The 15,296-nt window shown below is 52.4% G+C and overlaps 1 protein-coding gene and 1 pseudogene across 1 annotated transcript in view; one reads left to right on the top strand and one right to left on the bottom strand.

Moving 5' to 3' along the window:
- Nucleotides 1–1,662, bottom strand: part of LOC134432814 (zinc finger protein ZFP2-like) — a gene marked incomplete at both ends in the record, with an annotated part of 233,545 nt that extends 231,883 nt beyond the window's left edge. The window contains one exon of the mRNA XM_063181728.1: nt 1,341–1,662. Coding sequence (XP_063037798.1) covers nt 1,341–1,662 — 322 coding nt within the window. The remainder of the gene's footprint in view (nt 1–1,340) is intronic.
- Nucleotides 1–6,814, top strand: part of LOC134432737 (zinc finger protein 850-like) — a 386,927-nt pseudogene extending 380,113 nt beyond the window's left edge.
- The last annotated feature ends 8,482 nt before the right edge of the window (nt 6,815–15,296 follow it).

Here is a 15,296-nt window from a genome sequence, read left to right as displayed (position 1 = left end):
ATCCCCAGAAAGCTCTGGGAGGTCTCCATGGAGCCCCTGTCTCTGCCTGTGACATTCCAGCTCTGGAAGAGCCTGGAGACTCTTGGAAAGTCCCCATGGAACCCCTCTGAGAGCCTGTGACAAATCTGATCCTTAGCAGGCAACCATCACCAGGATCCTGTTGCTATGGTCAGTTTCCATGGCAACCATCACCAGGATGCCCTGTTGCTATGGTCAGTTTCCATGGCAACCATCACCAGCCCCTGTCCCTATGGTCATTCCCTTGGCAGCTCCATGGAGACCCCATGCCAGGGGTGGTTGCCATGGACACCAGCTCAGCCCTGCAGCCACAGCTCGTTGCCATGGCAACCATTGGCAGCCCCATCCCCAGGCTCATGGGATCCCAGAACCACAGAATTGGCTGATCTGGGAGGGACACATCAGGATCCTCCAGTCCAACTGCTGGCCCTGCACAGGACACCCCAACAATGCCAGCCTGGGCCTGAGAGCGCTGTCCAAACGCTGCTGCAGCTCAGAGAGCCCTGGAGCTGGGACCCTTCCCTGGGGAGCCTGGGCAGGGCCCCAGCAGCCTCTGGGCAAAAACCTTTTCCTGACATCCAACCTGAGCCTGCCCCGACTCAGCTGCAGCCATTCCCTCCACTGCTGTCCTTTGGCACCAGAGGGAAGAGGTTCCCACAGCCCCAGTCAGGGACCCGCTCCCAAGGCTGTTGCCATGGCCACCAGGGCTGGGACCAGCTGGGATGCTCGGTTTCCATGGGCCAGAATTTAGGAATGGGATTCCCCAATTTCCTGCTTTCGCTAAAACTGCGCTGCCTTCACTGCCCTCCCGCCTCCCATGGAAAGCACAAAAGGCAAATACCCCGGGCTGGGAAAGGAACGATTTATTGGGAACAGCAACAAGATAAGGAAGAAACAGAACAGAAACAATATTGCTAACAGAAGGGATAAATGAAACTGTTTACAGGGAAAACTACAACACAGCTGCCTGGCTCTTCCCAGCAACATATATCCCCCACCTGTAAAGGTCACCCTTCTCCTGAGAGAGACAGTCCCTTTCCTGCCCCTGGCAGTGACCTGAGGTGGGAGTGAATGTAATGACATGCCAATGGCCAGACCCTCATGTTCATCAGTTCCACACGATGTCATTGACAGGGGAAGGAATAGGGACAGGTGTCATCCCAGCATGGATCACAGGAAACATGGATCACCCAAGCTCTTCCCAACACGGTTTTCTCCTGGGGGATGAAGCTCCTCCTGCAGCTGGGGCATTTCCATCTTCCCTTACTGGTGCCTGCGTTGGTGTCTGGTCAAGTCAGAGCTGCTGGTGAATCTCTTCCCACATGTGGCGCACTGGTAGGGCCTCTCCCCAGTGTGGATGTGTAGATGGGTGACAAGGTGGGAGTTTTGCTTGAAGCCCTTCCCACACTCAGGGCAGCGGAAGGGCTTCTCCTCTGTGTGAATCCGCTGGTGCTGGAGGAGATTCCAGCTGGTGTGAAACCTCTTCTGACACTCCCCACACTCGTAGGGCCTCTCCCCGGTGTGGATGCATTGGTGCCTGATGAGGGCGGATCCGTAGCTAAAGTCCTTCCCACACTCCCCACACTCATGGGGCCATTCCCCAGTGTGGATCATGTGATGACAGATCAGGGTGCTGCTCTGGCTGAAGCTCTGCCCACCCTCCTGGCTCAGGCTGGGTCTTTCCTACTCAGAGCACTCTGGGCTGGGTTTGCAGCCCATCCTTGTGCGGGATTGCTGGGGCTTTTCCTCCCTATTGGATTCCTGTGCCCTGGAGTCACTCATAACAGCTTCTTCCACGAGGTTCTGCTGTGGGGATTTGTCCTCCCTGGTCTCAATCCTCATCTCTTTGTCTGGGGGCAGAAGGACAAGGAGAGGATGGGATTTGCCTCCGTGCCAGAGGGAAGGGGAAGGAGATCCCCCCAGTGCATCCCCGGCAGGACAGCATTGGCAGCAGGGTTGTGTGCAGCCAGGGGCCGTGCTGGGCTGGGAGATGGAGCAGGAGAGAGGGGGAAACGGGCACTGACTTCCTCTTCACCTGCCTGGGTATCCCGGGGCATCTTCCTCTTCCTCGCAGCCTCCTTCTCCATCTGACAAAAGTTTCGGGATGGGAAATCCTGTTTTGGGAGAATAACAAGGGATAAGCACTTTGAGTTTTTTTCTGGTTTGAAGGCAAACCTGGGAGACAGTCTAAGCTAGAATTACAATTTAATAAGAAAATGAAGATCAAGGCAATGATAAAGAAACACTGTCTTAAACTGACAGAGTCAGGATATAACCTGACACCCTGTTGGTCAGGGTGGTTGCAGCAGTCCCATTAAATGGTGGCCTCAGTCCTGTTGGAGTGATGAACGTGATTCTGTCCAAGAAGTGATGCTGTAGAAGGGTCTGGTCTTCCTCTGAAGGTCCAGTGGTGGTTATGGAGCTCTTGTCCTCTGGCAATCCAGTAGGCAAGGTGCTGCTGGTGTTGCCAGCCTCAGCTTATATCCAGGTAGGAATGCTTGGATCCTCTCCCTGGGCAGAGCATCCCACAATGGGATGATGGAATTTTATCAGTCCCGCAGTGACACTCAATGGCCCATTCACAGAAGATATCTCCCCTGGAGGTCATTATCAGGGGTGAGTCAAAGAAGAGATAAAGAACACTGCCCCACCTGTTTATAGCAGTTGATGAAGATGGGGATTGAAAACATGCATTTGGTTACATCTTGCATTGCAACCTGAAACAGTGGGGTAATCCCTGCTCAGGGGGTGAACACCACCCCCTTACCCAAACTGGCTCAGGTGTAAAACCCCACCCCAGGAAGGCCACACACACGGGGAACAATGTCACACTTGCCCTGTCTCTGTCTCTGCCTCTCTCTTGCCCACCCCCCTTTTCTCTTTAACAGACTACGGGGCTTTGCCAAATATAGGAATATTTTGTCTTTTTGTCCCTCTAAACCTTGTTAACACCTACACAGAGCTTTACCTTCCTTTTTAAAATGTGAATTCGGCCAAATTTCCACATTTCTTTTATCAGAATGTGCCAGCAGCTAAACTGGAGCTGAGCAGGACTAATGGAACTTGGAATTGCCACGAATTTGCTTCTTTTGTCATTTTATTAAAGTTTGGGGTTTTTCTGCATTTCCATCAAAAGTGTCTTGTGGGAAAAGCAAATTCAAGTCATTTTTTGGACGGTTAAGTTTGATTTCTGATCAGAAACAAACTTTACTTTGTTTCTGTCACCCCAGAGAGGGATAGAGACCCCCCCAGCCTCCCCAGATGTGAGAAGGTCGGAGAGCCCCCCCAGTCCCAAGCACCCTCAGCAGTCAGAGGGACACAGAGCCCCTGGTCCCAAGCCCTGCACAGGCATTGCCTGAGGCCAGAGGGATGGAGACCCCCCGAGCATCCCCCAGGGTGAGGGGACAGAGACCCCCGAGCATCCCCCAGGGTGAGGGGACAGAGACTGCCCCGAGCACCCCCTGGCAGAGGGATGAGAGGGAGGGAGACCCCCCAGGCATTCCCTGGGGTGAGAATGATGGAGACCCCCTGGGGAATGGCCTGAGGTGATTCGCCCTGGGGACAATCGCAACAAATTCCTCCTGAGCGTGCCCGAGGGTAAGAGGCACAGAGACCCCTTGAGCATCCCCAGGGCACTGGACAAAATAAATTAGGCAGAAATCAAACTTAATCCTACATAAAACACTTTTATGAATATTTGATCTTCCCAAGAGTCATATGTGATGAAAATGCAAACAACTCCCAAACAGGAATAAACTGACAATAGAAGAAATTCTGTGGCAATTCCAAGTTTCATTGGTTCCTGCACAGCTCCAGCTCAGCTGCTGGCAGGTTCCAATAAAAGAAAAGTGGAAATTAGGCCCAATACAGATTATTAAAAGAAAGGGGAAACTGTCTGTAGCTGTCACAAAAGTGACAGGGATGAAGAGAATACTGATTCTCACATTTGGCAAAGAACCCAACCCTGTGAATTCCAGAGTTATTTTTGAATTTAGGTACTTGAGCTGGGCTTTTTGTGGGATTTATAGCAGCCTTATGTTCCTCACCATGGGGTGAATGAACCTTGTCAGTCTCGCTGGTATTATTTGCTCCCTTTCCTACAGTGATTTTACAAACATTTCAAAGAAGGACAACAAAATATTTTCTTTTTCACTGGCCACCTACAACAGCCATTTTCCTCATCAGTTCTCCCATAAGTTGCTCAGAGGAAGCTGTGTCCAAGTTTCCAAGAGTTTCTCCAGAGAGAACCACAACCTCCTCATAGGAGGGAACCATGCTGTTGTCAAAGGCACTTGGGGTCAGAGAACAGTGCCCTGAACCCACTATGGCAAAATAATGTCACAATCTGGTTAAGAAAATTGCTGGAGAGATGCCTCTGCCCCAGTTAAGGTCCTAAAAAGACCAAATCCAAGGTGGATTTTATTGAACAGTAAATGTGAGGTAGAGAGAGAGATGGAAAGAAAGAGAAAAGGGGGGAGAGTAAGGGAGTAACAGGGACAGAGACCTCACCTGGAGCATGGTAAGTGTGACATTGTCCCCTCTGTGTGTGGCCTTCCTGGGGTGGGGGATTTACACTTTAGCCAGTTTGGATAAGGGGGGTGGTGTTCACTCCCTGAGCAGGGATTGTCCCACTGTTTCAGGTTGCCATGCAAGATGTAACCAAATGCATGTTTTCAATCCCCATCTTCATCAACTGCTATAAACAGGTGGGGCAGTGTTCTTTATCTCTTCTTTGACTCACCCCTGATAATGCCCTCCAGGGGAGATATCTTCTGTGAATGGCCATTGAGTGTCACTGCGGGACTGATAAAATTCCATCATCCCATTGTGGGATGCTCTGCCCAGGGAGAGGATCCAAGCATTCCTACCTGGATATAAGCTGAGGCTGGCAACACCAGCAGCACCTTGCCTACTGGATTGCCAGAGGACAAGAGCTCCATAACCACCACTGGACCTTCAGAGGAAGACCAGACCCTTCTACAGCATCACTTCTTGGACAGAATCACGTTCATCACTCCAACAGGACTGAAGCCACCATTTAATGGGACTGCTGCAACCACCCTGACCAACAGGGTGTCAGGTTATATCCTGACTCTGTCAGTTTAAGACAGTGTTTCTTTATCATTGCCTTGATCTTCATTTTCTTATTAAATTGTAATTCTAGCTTAGACTGTCTCCCAGGTTTGCCTTCAAACCAGAAAAAAACTCAAAGTGCTTATCCCTTGTTATTCTCCCAAAACAGGATTTCCCATCCCGAAACCTTTGTCAGATGGAGAAGGAGGCTGCGAGGAAGAGGAAGATGCCCCGGGATACCCAGGCAGGTGAAGAGGAAGTCAGTGCCCGTTTCCCCCTCTCTCCTGCTCCATCTCCCAGCCCAGCACGGCCCCTGGCTGCAGGACAACCCTGCTGCCAATGCTGTCCTGCCGGGGATGCACTGGGGGGATCTCCTTCCCCTTCCCTCTGGCACGGAGGCAAATCCCATCCTCTCCTTGTCCTTCTGCCCCCAGACAAAGAGATGAGGATTGAGACCAGGGAGGACAAATCCCCACAGCAGAACCTCGTGGAAGAAGCCGTTTCGAGCAGTGCCACGGTGCAGAATTCCAACTGGGAGGAAATGCCTCAGAGATCCCAAAGGAAGAGGGGCTCCAAAGCCAGTCCAGGGTGCTCTCAGGAGGAAAGACCCACCCTGAGCCATGAAGGTGGACAGAGCTTCAGCCAAAACTCAGAGCTGGTGGTCCATGAGCAGCTTTATGATCAGAAGAAGCCCTACAAGTGCTCAGAGTGTGAGAAGAGCTTCAGGCACAGCAGCACCCTGATCAGCCACCAGATGATCCACACCAGGGAATGGCCCTATGAGTGTGGGGAGTGTGGGAAGGGCTTCAGCTACAGCTCCACCCTCCTCAGGCACCAACGCATCCACACTGGGGAGAAGCCCTACGAGTGTACCCAGTGTCAGAAGAGGTTTCGGACCAGCTCCAGTCTCCTCCAGCATCAGCAGATTCACACAGATGAGCGGCCCTTCTGCTGCCCTGACTGTGGAAAAGGCTTCAAGCGCAACTACACCCTCGTCAGCCACCGGCGCATCCACACTGGGGAGAGGCCCTACGAGTGTCCTGAGTGTCAGAAGAGGTTTTACACCAGCTCTGATCTCCTCCTGCATGAGCAGATTCACACGGATGAGAGACCCTTCCTCTGCCCTAGCTGCGGGAAGGGCTTCAAGCGCAACTCCCACCTCATCAGGCACAAGCGGACCCACACTGGGGAGAGGCCTTACGAGTGTGGGGAATGTGGGATGAGCTTTAGCCATAACTCTAACCTGATCTCCCACCAGAAGACCCACACCAGAGAACAGACCTATGAATGTGGGGAATGTGGGAAGAGCTTCAGTCTGAAGTCTCTCTTGAGCTGCCACCAGAGGATCCACACTGGGGAAAGGCCATACAAGTTTTGGGAATGTGGGATGACCTTTACTAGGAGGCCCCCACTGATCATCCACCAAATGACCCACACTGGGGAGAAGCCCCACAAGTGCCCTGAGTGTCAGAAGAAGTTTCACACCAGTTCTCATCTCGTCCAGCACCAGCGGATTCACACGGTTGAGAGGCCCTTCCGCTGCCCTGACTGCGGGAAGGGCTTCAAGCACAACTACACCCTGATGACCCAGCGGCGCATCCACACTGGGGAGAGGCCCTACGAGTGTCCCCAGTGTGGGAAGAGCTTCACCAGCAGCTCTCACTTGACCAGACACCAACGGAGTCACCAGTAAAAGAAACCCTGCACATGCCCCAACTGCAGGAAGAGTTGCACTCTTCATGCACTGCTCCAGCTTTATCCCCCGTGGGAGAACTCACGTTGGGAAGAGCCCTGGGGACCCATTTTCCCTGTGATCCATGCTGGGAAGACAGCTGTACCTTTTCCTGCCTCTGCCAATGATATGATGTGGGATGGAAGAACATGAGGGTCTGGCCATTGCTCTGTCATTACATTTACTCCCACCTCAGGTCATTGCTAGGGGCAGGAAAGGGACTCTCTCTCTCCCTGAAGAAAAGGGTGAAATTTCCAGGCGGGGGAAATTGTGGCCAGGCAGACCCAGTGAATTGCGTTTAGTTTTCCCTGTAAATAGTTTTTCTCTTATCAATAAAATTTCTGTTCAATTTGTTCCTTATCTTGTTGCTGTTCCCAATAAATCGTTCCTTTCCCAGCCCAGGATCTTTCCCTTTTGTGCTTTCCAGGGGAGGTGGGAGGGCAGTGAGGGCAGAGCAGTTTTAGTGGGAGCAGAAAATTGTGGTACCCAATTCCTGAATCCTGGCTCGTGGAAACCGAGGATCCCAGCTGGTCCCAGCCCTGGTGGCCATGGCAACAGCCTTGGGAGCGGGTCCCTGGCAGGGCCTGTGGGAACCTCTTCCCTCTGGTGCCCAGGAACGGGAGTGGAGGGAATGGCTGCAGCTGAGTCGGGGCAGGCTCAGGTTGGATGTCAGGAAAAGGTTTTTGCCCAGAGGCTGCTGGGGCCCTGCCCAGGCTCCCCAGGGAAGGGTCCCAGCTCCAGGGCTCTCTGAGCTGCAGCAGCGTTTGGACAGCGCTCTCAGGCCCAGGCTGGCATTGTTGGGGTGTCCTGTGCAGGGCCAGCAGTTGGACTGGAGGATCCTGATGTGTCCCTCCCAGATCAGCCAATTCTGTGGTTCTGGGATCCCATGAGCCTGGGGATGGGGCTGCCAATGGTTGCCATGGCAACGAGCTGTGGCTGCAGGGCTGAGCTGGTGTCCATGGCAACCACCCCTGGCATGGGGTCTCCATGGAGCTGCCAAGGGAATGACCATAGGGACAGGGGCTGGTGATGGTTGCCATGGAAACTGACCATAGCAACAGGGCATCCTGGTGATGGCTGCCATGGAAACTGACCATAGCAACAGGATCCTGGTGATGGTTGCCTGCTAAGGATCAGATTTGTCACAGGCTCTCAGAGGGGTTCCATGGGGACTTTCCAAGAGTCTCCAGGCTCTTCCAGAGCTGGAATGTCACAGGCAGAGACAGGGGCTCCATGGAGACCTCCCAGAGCTTTCTGGGGATGGTAAAGAGCCTTGTGGTCAGAGGCAGTCACAGCCATTCCATGGTGACATCCCAGGAGACCTTGGGCTGCAAAGGCACCGGTCTGTCACAGGCACTCACGGGGGCTCCACAGTGACATCCCAGGAGTCCCCAGGCTGGCAAAGGGCCAGGATGTCCCAGACACTCACAGGGGTTCCTGTCATGGGCACAGTGGGAGCTTCAGGCAAAAGCTTTATTTCTTTACCACAGAATCTTCTGCTGAGACATGAGATGGAGAAATGAAATCCAACAGCCACCATGGATCCTTTAACCCCTGCAGGACCCCTCAACTTCTACAATTCCTTCTAAGAGAGGAGAATGGGAGTGGCTGCATACAATCCCAGCCCCAGACTTTTTCAAAGGTGTAAAAGATTGGACAGGTAGAATTGAACTTTAACTCAATTTGTCCCACAGGATTAATGATAGAATACCAGATACATTTATACAAATACCGCTCTGATTGATTGTGATCATGATTTTACAGGAAGATCTTAACCAGAGTTATTTACTCCACAGTACAGGTGCTATAACAATTATTAGAATATAATGTTCTATGAAGCAATTTTGAGGTCAACAGGGCCTTGCTGGAGTTGTTGGAGCCCATTGCAGGCACAGAGCCTCCTTGTCCAGCAGGAACTGCCTTGCCTGTGCCATGAGCAGGGCAGGTCCCGCTGCAGGAAAAGCCCCAGGCCAGCCCCAGCACAGGGAAGGGCTCGGGCACAAGGGCAGAGTGCCGTGCTGGGAGCTGTGCCAGGGAGAGCCTGAGGCACCAAAGGCACCTTGGCAGCAGCAGCTGCCTGCAGGCCATGGCCAGAAGCCTCCCTTGGCAGCCCGACCTGGTGGCCACCACTGCAGAGCTGCCGCCTCAGGGCTCATTCCTGGCTGGGCTCTGAAAAGCCACTTCTGCTCCAGGAGCCTGACTGGGAAGCCACTGGCCCTAGCACCTTGGGGACAAGATATTAATGACAAAACTCTTCATGGCAGCAGAGCCAAGGCAGGGGCAGAGGAAAGGGCAGAGCCAGGCCCAGGGGACAGGGCTGCCATGGCGATGGCTGTGAGGTCACTGCCCCTGCAGCAGCCTGGCTGCCCTCAGCAGACATTCTGGCCAGAAGCGTTGTGAGGGCACCCAGCACATCAGAGAACACACACAACAGGAATTCTGTCCTTGGGAATGAGAGGGTTTAATTGTGTCAGGCTGCACAAAGCTCCCGATCTTGGGCAATGCCTGGGATGTGGCATCCAATTCTCTGGAAAAAAAGCTGCAATTTTGTGACACTCTCATAAGTGTAAAATGTATCCTCCTTCTAATAAATGTAAATCCACCCTCCTTCTGTTTAGAGGTATTGACCTTTCTTCTGTAACTGCAAGATTTAGCAGAAAATAAATTTGACCACTATTTTTCTATTTTCACAGACCTTGGAGAGGAACTAAAAATCTCCCAAGATGGGGTTTGGAGGCCTCATCACAAAACCAGTAGGGTAAGTCTGATGGCTCTGGGCTCTGATGTGGAGACTGAGGACAGAACAGGAGTAGCTTGGGAGGGATTGGAGGGTGGTTTCTGAGGGGCTGGAGCTTTTCTTCATAGAGGATATAACCATGAGAAGGAAATAATGGCACAAGTACATCTTGGGAGGCCCAGACTGGCACCAGGAGAAAGGAATTTCCTTGGCAGGGCAGGGCTGTGGTGCATCATGTCCCCAGCAGGAGCCTGGAGCAGCCCAAGGCTCTGTGTGGGCAGGCAGAGGCAGGCAGGAGGCAGAGCTGTCAGCAAAGGAATGGGCCAGCCGGGTGGGGCAGCCGGGGGATGCCGACAGCCTGCAGGGACAGAGGCGCAGGGCAGGGACACCGTGGGACAGCCTGGGCTGCACAGGGCACAGGGATGGGCAGCAGCTGCAAGACAGCCCTGCCAGAGCCAACATGGGCAGCTCTTTGGCCATGGCTGCTGGGCCTGGGCCTGAGGCCATGAGGGGACAAGTGACCCTTGCAGGCCTGGGGCCTCATTGCCTCCTTGTCCCTGCTCAGCAGCCTGGCAGGGGCCACCCCATGCTCCTGCCCTTGGCATTGCCCATCCCCACATGCCAGTGCCCATCCCAGGAAGAGCCCTGAGCAAGGAGGGAGGGACAGAATCTGCCAGGCCAGGGGCTGGGGCTCAGGCCTTGGCCCTTTGCATTTCTGAAAAACATCCAGGTTTGCTCAGCACCAGAGACACCTTTGCCTTTCTTGTCCCCACCGTTCATCACTGCCTCCAGTGTTCTGCTCTACCTGGAACCTGGGGACACTTTCTCAGTTGTGTTGCACAGATGGAGCTATTTAAAGTATGAGAAACTGCAGTGTTTCAATCTCTTTTTGAATTCTTGAGAAATTTTTGAGCCCTCTCTGAGCGACTGGGCCTGATGCAAAAAGCACCAAAGATCCCGAGGGTCATAAAGTCCCTGTGCTGTGTCTGTGCTGCTGAGCTGGGCTGGGCTCCTGGCACGGAGGCAGCTCCTGGCAAGGGCAGCGCTGCAGAGACAGCTCTGGCCAGGAGCAGCTCCCGTACACAGAGCTGTCTGTGACATCATACGGTAGAGTGTGTGGCCATTGAGCAGATCCTGCCATCATAGAGGGTGGCTCTGTGACTTCAGAGAGTGGGTTGTGACATCACCAATTGGCTGTGTAAATTCATAGAGCAGGCTGTGATGTCACAGAACAGACAATGAAATCACAGGATGGTTTTGTGACATCACATTCAGCTGCATGACATTCCAGAGTTACATCCCAGAGTTAGATCTGTGACATCATAGGAGGCAGTGTGACATCACAGGGACTGTGTGACATCACAGGGGCTGTGTGACATCACAAGGGCAGTGTGACATCACAGGGGCTACATGAGGTCACTGGGGAGGTCACTCTGCCCCAGCCCCCCCCACAGCTCCCCCCAGAGCAGTCCAACCCTGCTCGTGCACAGCGGAGTCCCCTGTCCCCCTGGGTCCCCCCGTCCCCGGCCCTGCAGCCTCCCCCAGAGGATGTTCCACAAGATCGACCCCAGAGCCTGACATGGGGACGGGGGACAGGAGCCCTGGAGGTGGCACAGGGGGACAGGGACTCCCCAGCAGCGTCCCCGTGTCCCCCAGGGCCAGAGCCTGGGCCAGAGCTCCTTCACTCTGGTATAAGCGAGGACTTGAGAGCACTGAAAAATCCCTGGCAAGGGATCAGCAAAAACCAGATTTAATAGTAAGTGACAGCACCACAGAGTTCCTCAGCAAGAACCACTCTGCTCCTGACTGGATACTTCAGGCACACCATGGAAACAAAGCAACAACAAAACCAAACAAATTCCAGGCAATCAATCCACAAATCATCAGAGAACTCTCCCTGTCAGTGTGTGACACAAGGACAGTGAGGGCAAGGATGAAAGCAATATGGCCTAAAAGCCTAACAGAGCTCAAATTTTACAGGACTTAACCTACAGCTTTACCTTTGCTGACACTTTCAAATTCACAATTTAGCAAAAGAACAGAGTTTAACAGTATTTACCTTACTTAAAACTTTTGATTTAGCAATTTAAAAGAGGAATAACGCAACAATATTTAACTTAGCTAATAACCTAAATTAAACTCAACAACTTAGCAAAACAACTCTTAGCATCATTTAACTTAGCTTAGACCTTGTGATTTAACCTCACTTACAGGCCTGACTGATTCAGCTATCCAAGGCATTCCAACCCCTCAGAGAGCAGCATTTCTGCCACATTTCCCCAGCACAGGCCCTCATGTGTCCACACAGACACAAATACTCAGTGCAAGGCACCTGTGAGAAATTCCCCTGAGGGCAGGAAATGCTCCCTGTGAATACGTTGGCATCTCCCCAGCAAAGGGCAAAGGGTTGAGCCTGGAGGAGTGGGGGGATCGGCCCAGGCTCTGTTGTTGTTGGGGATCCCCGAGTGCAGCAAACGGGAGAGTTCCCGGCTGGGAGAGGCCCCACTCAGAGGGAGTCGCTGGCCCAGGAGAGCTCCAAGGGCTCCTTTTGGAGCACTGTTTGTAGAGCCCCAAGAGAGGCGCTTCAGTCCCTGCAATGGCTCATCCTGGCCGCACTTGGCACCAACAGCTTTCTTTGGCAGTGTGAGAACAGGGATGTTGTGCCACGGAGGGAACAGAAACAGTTCCCAGGGCTGCTCCTACAGGAACCAGGAGCTGGTTGGGCAGCAGCAGTGGCTGGAGCAGACAGTGTTTGTGATGAGCTGCAGAGGAGCTGAGCCCAAGGGCTGTTGGCCAAGGCCGAGCCCCAGGGAGCATTTCTCAGCTGGCAGGGCAGCCTGAGAAAGGGAGGGGGGAATGGAGCAGCACAGGGCCCATGGAACCAAGGGACCATTGTGACACTGTGGGGCCCTGAGAGACCAAGGGACCATTGTGACACTGTGGGGCCTCATGGAATCATGGAGAGCACTGTGACATTGCTAGGCCTCATGGAACCAAGGAGACTGTACTGATGCCGTGTGACCTCATGGAACGTAGGGATCGCTGTGGCACTGTGAGGCCCCATCAAACCAAGGATCCATTGTGACACTGCGGGGCCACATGGAACTGTGGAGACCATTGTGACACTTTGGGGTATCATGGAACCAAGGGGCCATTGTAGCAGTGTGAGACCCCATGGAGCCAGACATCCATTGTGACTTTGCAAGGCCTCATGGAATCATGAAGAAACCACTAAGACACTTCACAGCCTCATGGACCCAAGAGGCCATTGTGACACTGTGGGGCACCATGGAACCAAGGGACCATTGTGACACTGAGTGGACTCATGGGATCATGGAGACCTTTGTGAAACTATGAGGCCCCATGGAATAAGCAAAGCATTGTGACACTGTGAGGCCTCATGAAACCAGTGAGACCATTGAGATCCTGGAGGTCCCCACAGAACCAAGAGGACCATGGTGATACTGTGGGGCCTGGTGAAACCAAGAGGCCTTTGTGACACTGCAGGCCTGCATGGACCATAGGTCTATCGTGACATTGCAGGGCTTTGTGTCATCAGTGTTCCATTGTGACACTGGAGAGCCAAAGGAGACCATTGTGACACTGCGGGGCTGCATGGAACCAAAGGTCCATTGTGATACAGAGGGGCCTCTTGTCATCAATGGTCCATTGTGACACTGTGGAGCCAAAGGAGACCATTGTGACACTGCAAACACCCAGGATCCAAAGGTCCATGGTGAAATTGCAGGACTCATGGAATAGAGGAGTCACATTATATTGTGGGACTTGTGGAACCATGGAGACCATTGTGACACTGCAAGGGCACATGGAATCAGTGGGGCAATTGTGACACTGCAAGGCCTTCTGGAACCTAGCGGCCATTCTGACATTGTGGGACTCCAATGAACTAAGGGTCCATTGGATCCAACTGCAGATCTTCCTGTAATCAACAAGTCCTTGTGACACCATGCGACACCATAAAACCAAGGGAACAAAGAACAGATCTGTCTGGTTTGGCCTCCCAGGAGCCACATGACTGGTCCAACTGACCTTGACATATTTAGGGTCTCATCTGCTATTGAAACAATGGGGCTCCATGTTTTCCTTCCTATGGAAAAGATCTGTTCTTCTCCTCCAGGCATGCTTGGCCAGAATTTGAGTTTCACCTCCAAATTTCCTTATATCCAGGGATTGTTGCCATAGGAATATTGCCAGGACAAGTCTGGCTGGCAATGGGCTCACAAGGGTCACCTCCCATCTGACCCCAAAACACTTGTCAAGGCTCTGTGCTTTCCTTCCTATGGGAAAGAACTGTCCTGCTTCTCGAGATGCCCATGGCTGAGTTTGGGTTTCCACCTCCAAAATTGCCTATATCCAAAGACTGGTCCCAGACAAAATCTGCCATTACTGACAAATCTGGCTGGCCTTGGCCCAGTGAGTCTCTCACCCACCTTCCAAACACTCGGGCTCTGTGCTTTCCTTCCTATAGAAAAGAGCTGCCCTTCTAGGCCAGGTGCCCATGGCCAGAATGGGATTTCACCTCCAGCATTGCCTGTTGTGACAGACTGGAGAAGATTGTTGGATCAAAATATGTTGTGTGTGGGGGAGGAAGGGGCAGGTCTAGCACTGCCCTGCCCTGTGACCCCAATCCCCCCAGAGCCTCTATCCCAGCCCAGCAGTGGCTGCCAGTCCCTGGCACAGCACAGGCAATGCTCCACAGCCACCTCTGCAGCCCCCAGCCCAGCTCCTGAGGGACCAAATGAGCCCAATTCCCACCTGGGGGAAGGGCCCAGGAAGACCAAGGGGTATTGAAGGCTGACCACAAGGAAAGCACACGTCTTGACCCTACCTCCTCTTAGAATTTCTGTTTATTTTAACACCATTGGAACCCAGGAGTTGGTAGCTCTGTGTGTGCTTCTCTGTATCGGTTTTGTCTTTCTCTCTTTCTGTGTCTTCTTCTAATTTTGTTCTCTTGTAAATTTTAATTGACATAAACAAGAACAGGATTACAATTTGTGGAATTGGATGAGCCAAGGTATTGCTTTGAGAAGTGTTTCTGTTGATTGTTTGTCGTACTGAAAATTTTACAAAAATTTTCTTGATTTTCCAGATTGCCAGTAAAGGCTGTTTTATTGTTTTGAGTTCCTGAGAATCTCTTGTTGGTATTTCTCCAGTGAGTCCAACTCAGAGTACACAAACAACAGTAATTCTTTTAAATGTCTCCTTGAGAGAGTTGTTTGGGGGATGGCAGTCAGGGCTTGTCTGTCCTGCTTGGCACAGCCCAGGCAGGGCTTCCCCAGCCACATTCCACACTCCATTTCCCAGCTGGTGCCTCTGAGCAACTGGTGCCTCTGAGTTGTGCTGTCCCAGCCCCAGGGACGCTCTCCTTGTCTGCCCATTCCCCCACGGTCTCTGGGCAGGGATGGCCTCAGTGGGGGCTGCTGACATCCTCAGCACCTTGGAGGCTGCTGCTGAATTTTCCTGCTTCAGAGGCTTGTTCAGCCTTCAGCTCTTCACTTCAGGAATTCAGTTTCCCAGGGCTCATTAGCATTCAGAACAGCTTAACAAGCCAAGCCATTGGGAATATTTTGATTAAAGTTACAAAATATTTTGTAGTTAAGTAGCTCTCAGTCGTGTATTCAAAGTGAATACATGATATTTGAAAAGACAGAGAGAAAATATTTTTTTAGGACAAGTTTAGTTTAGTTTCCTGTTGATTTATTGATATGTGCAGTC

The sequence above is a fragment of the Melospiza melodia genome (assembly GCF_035770615.1).
Source record: "Melospiza melodia melodia isolate bMelMel2 chromosome 7 unlocalized genomic scaffold, bMelMel2.pri SUPER_7_unloc_1, whole genome shotgun sequence".
Lineage (NCBI taxonomy): Eukaryota > Metazoa > Chordata > Aves > Passeriformes > Passerellidae > Melospiza > Melospiza melodia.
The sequence above is the reverse complement of the archived record's forward strand: the minus strand, read 5'-3'. Positions and strand labels throughout refer to the sequence as shown.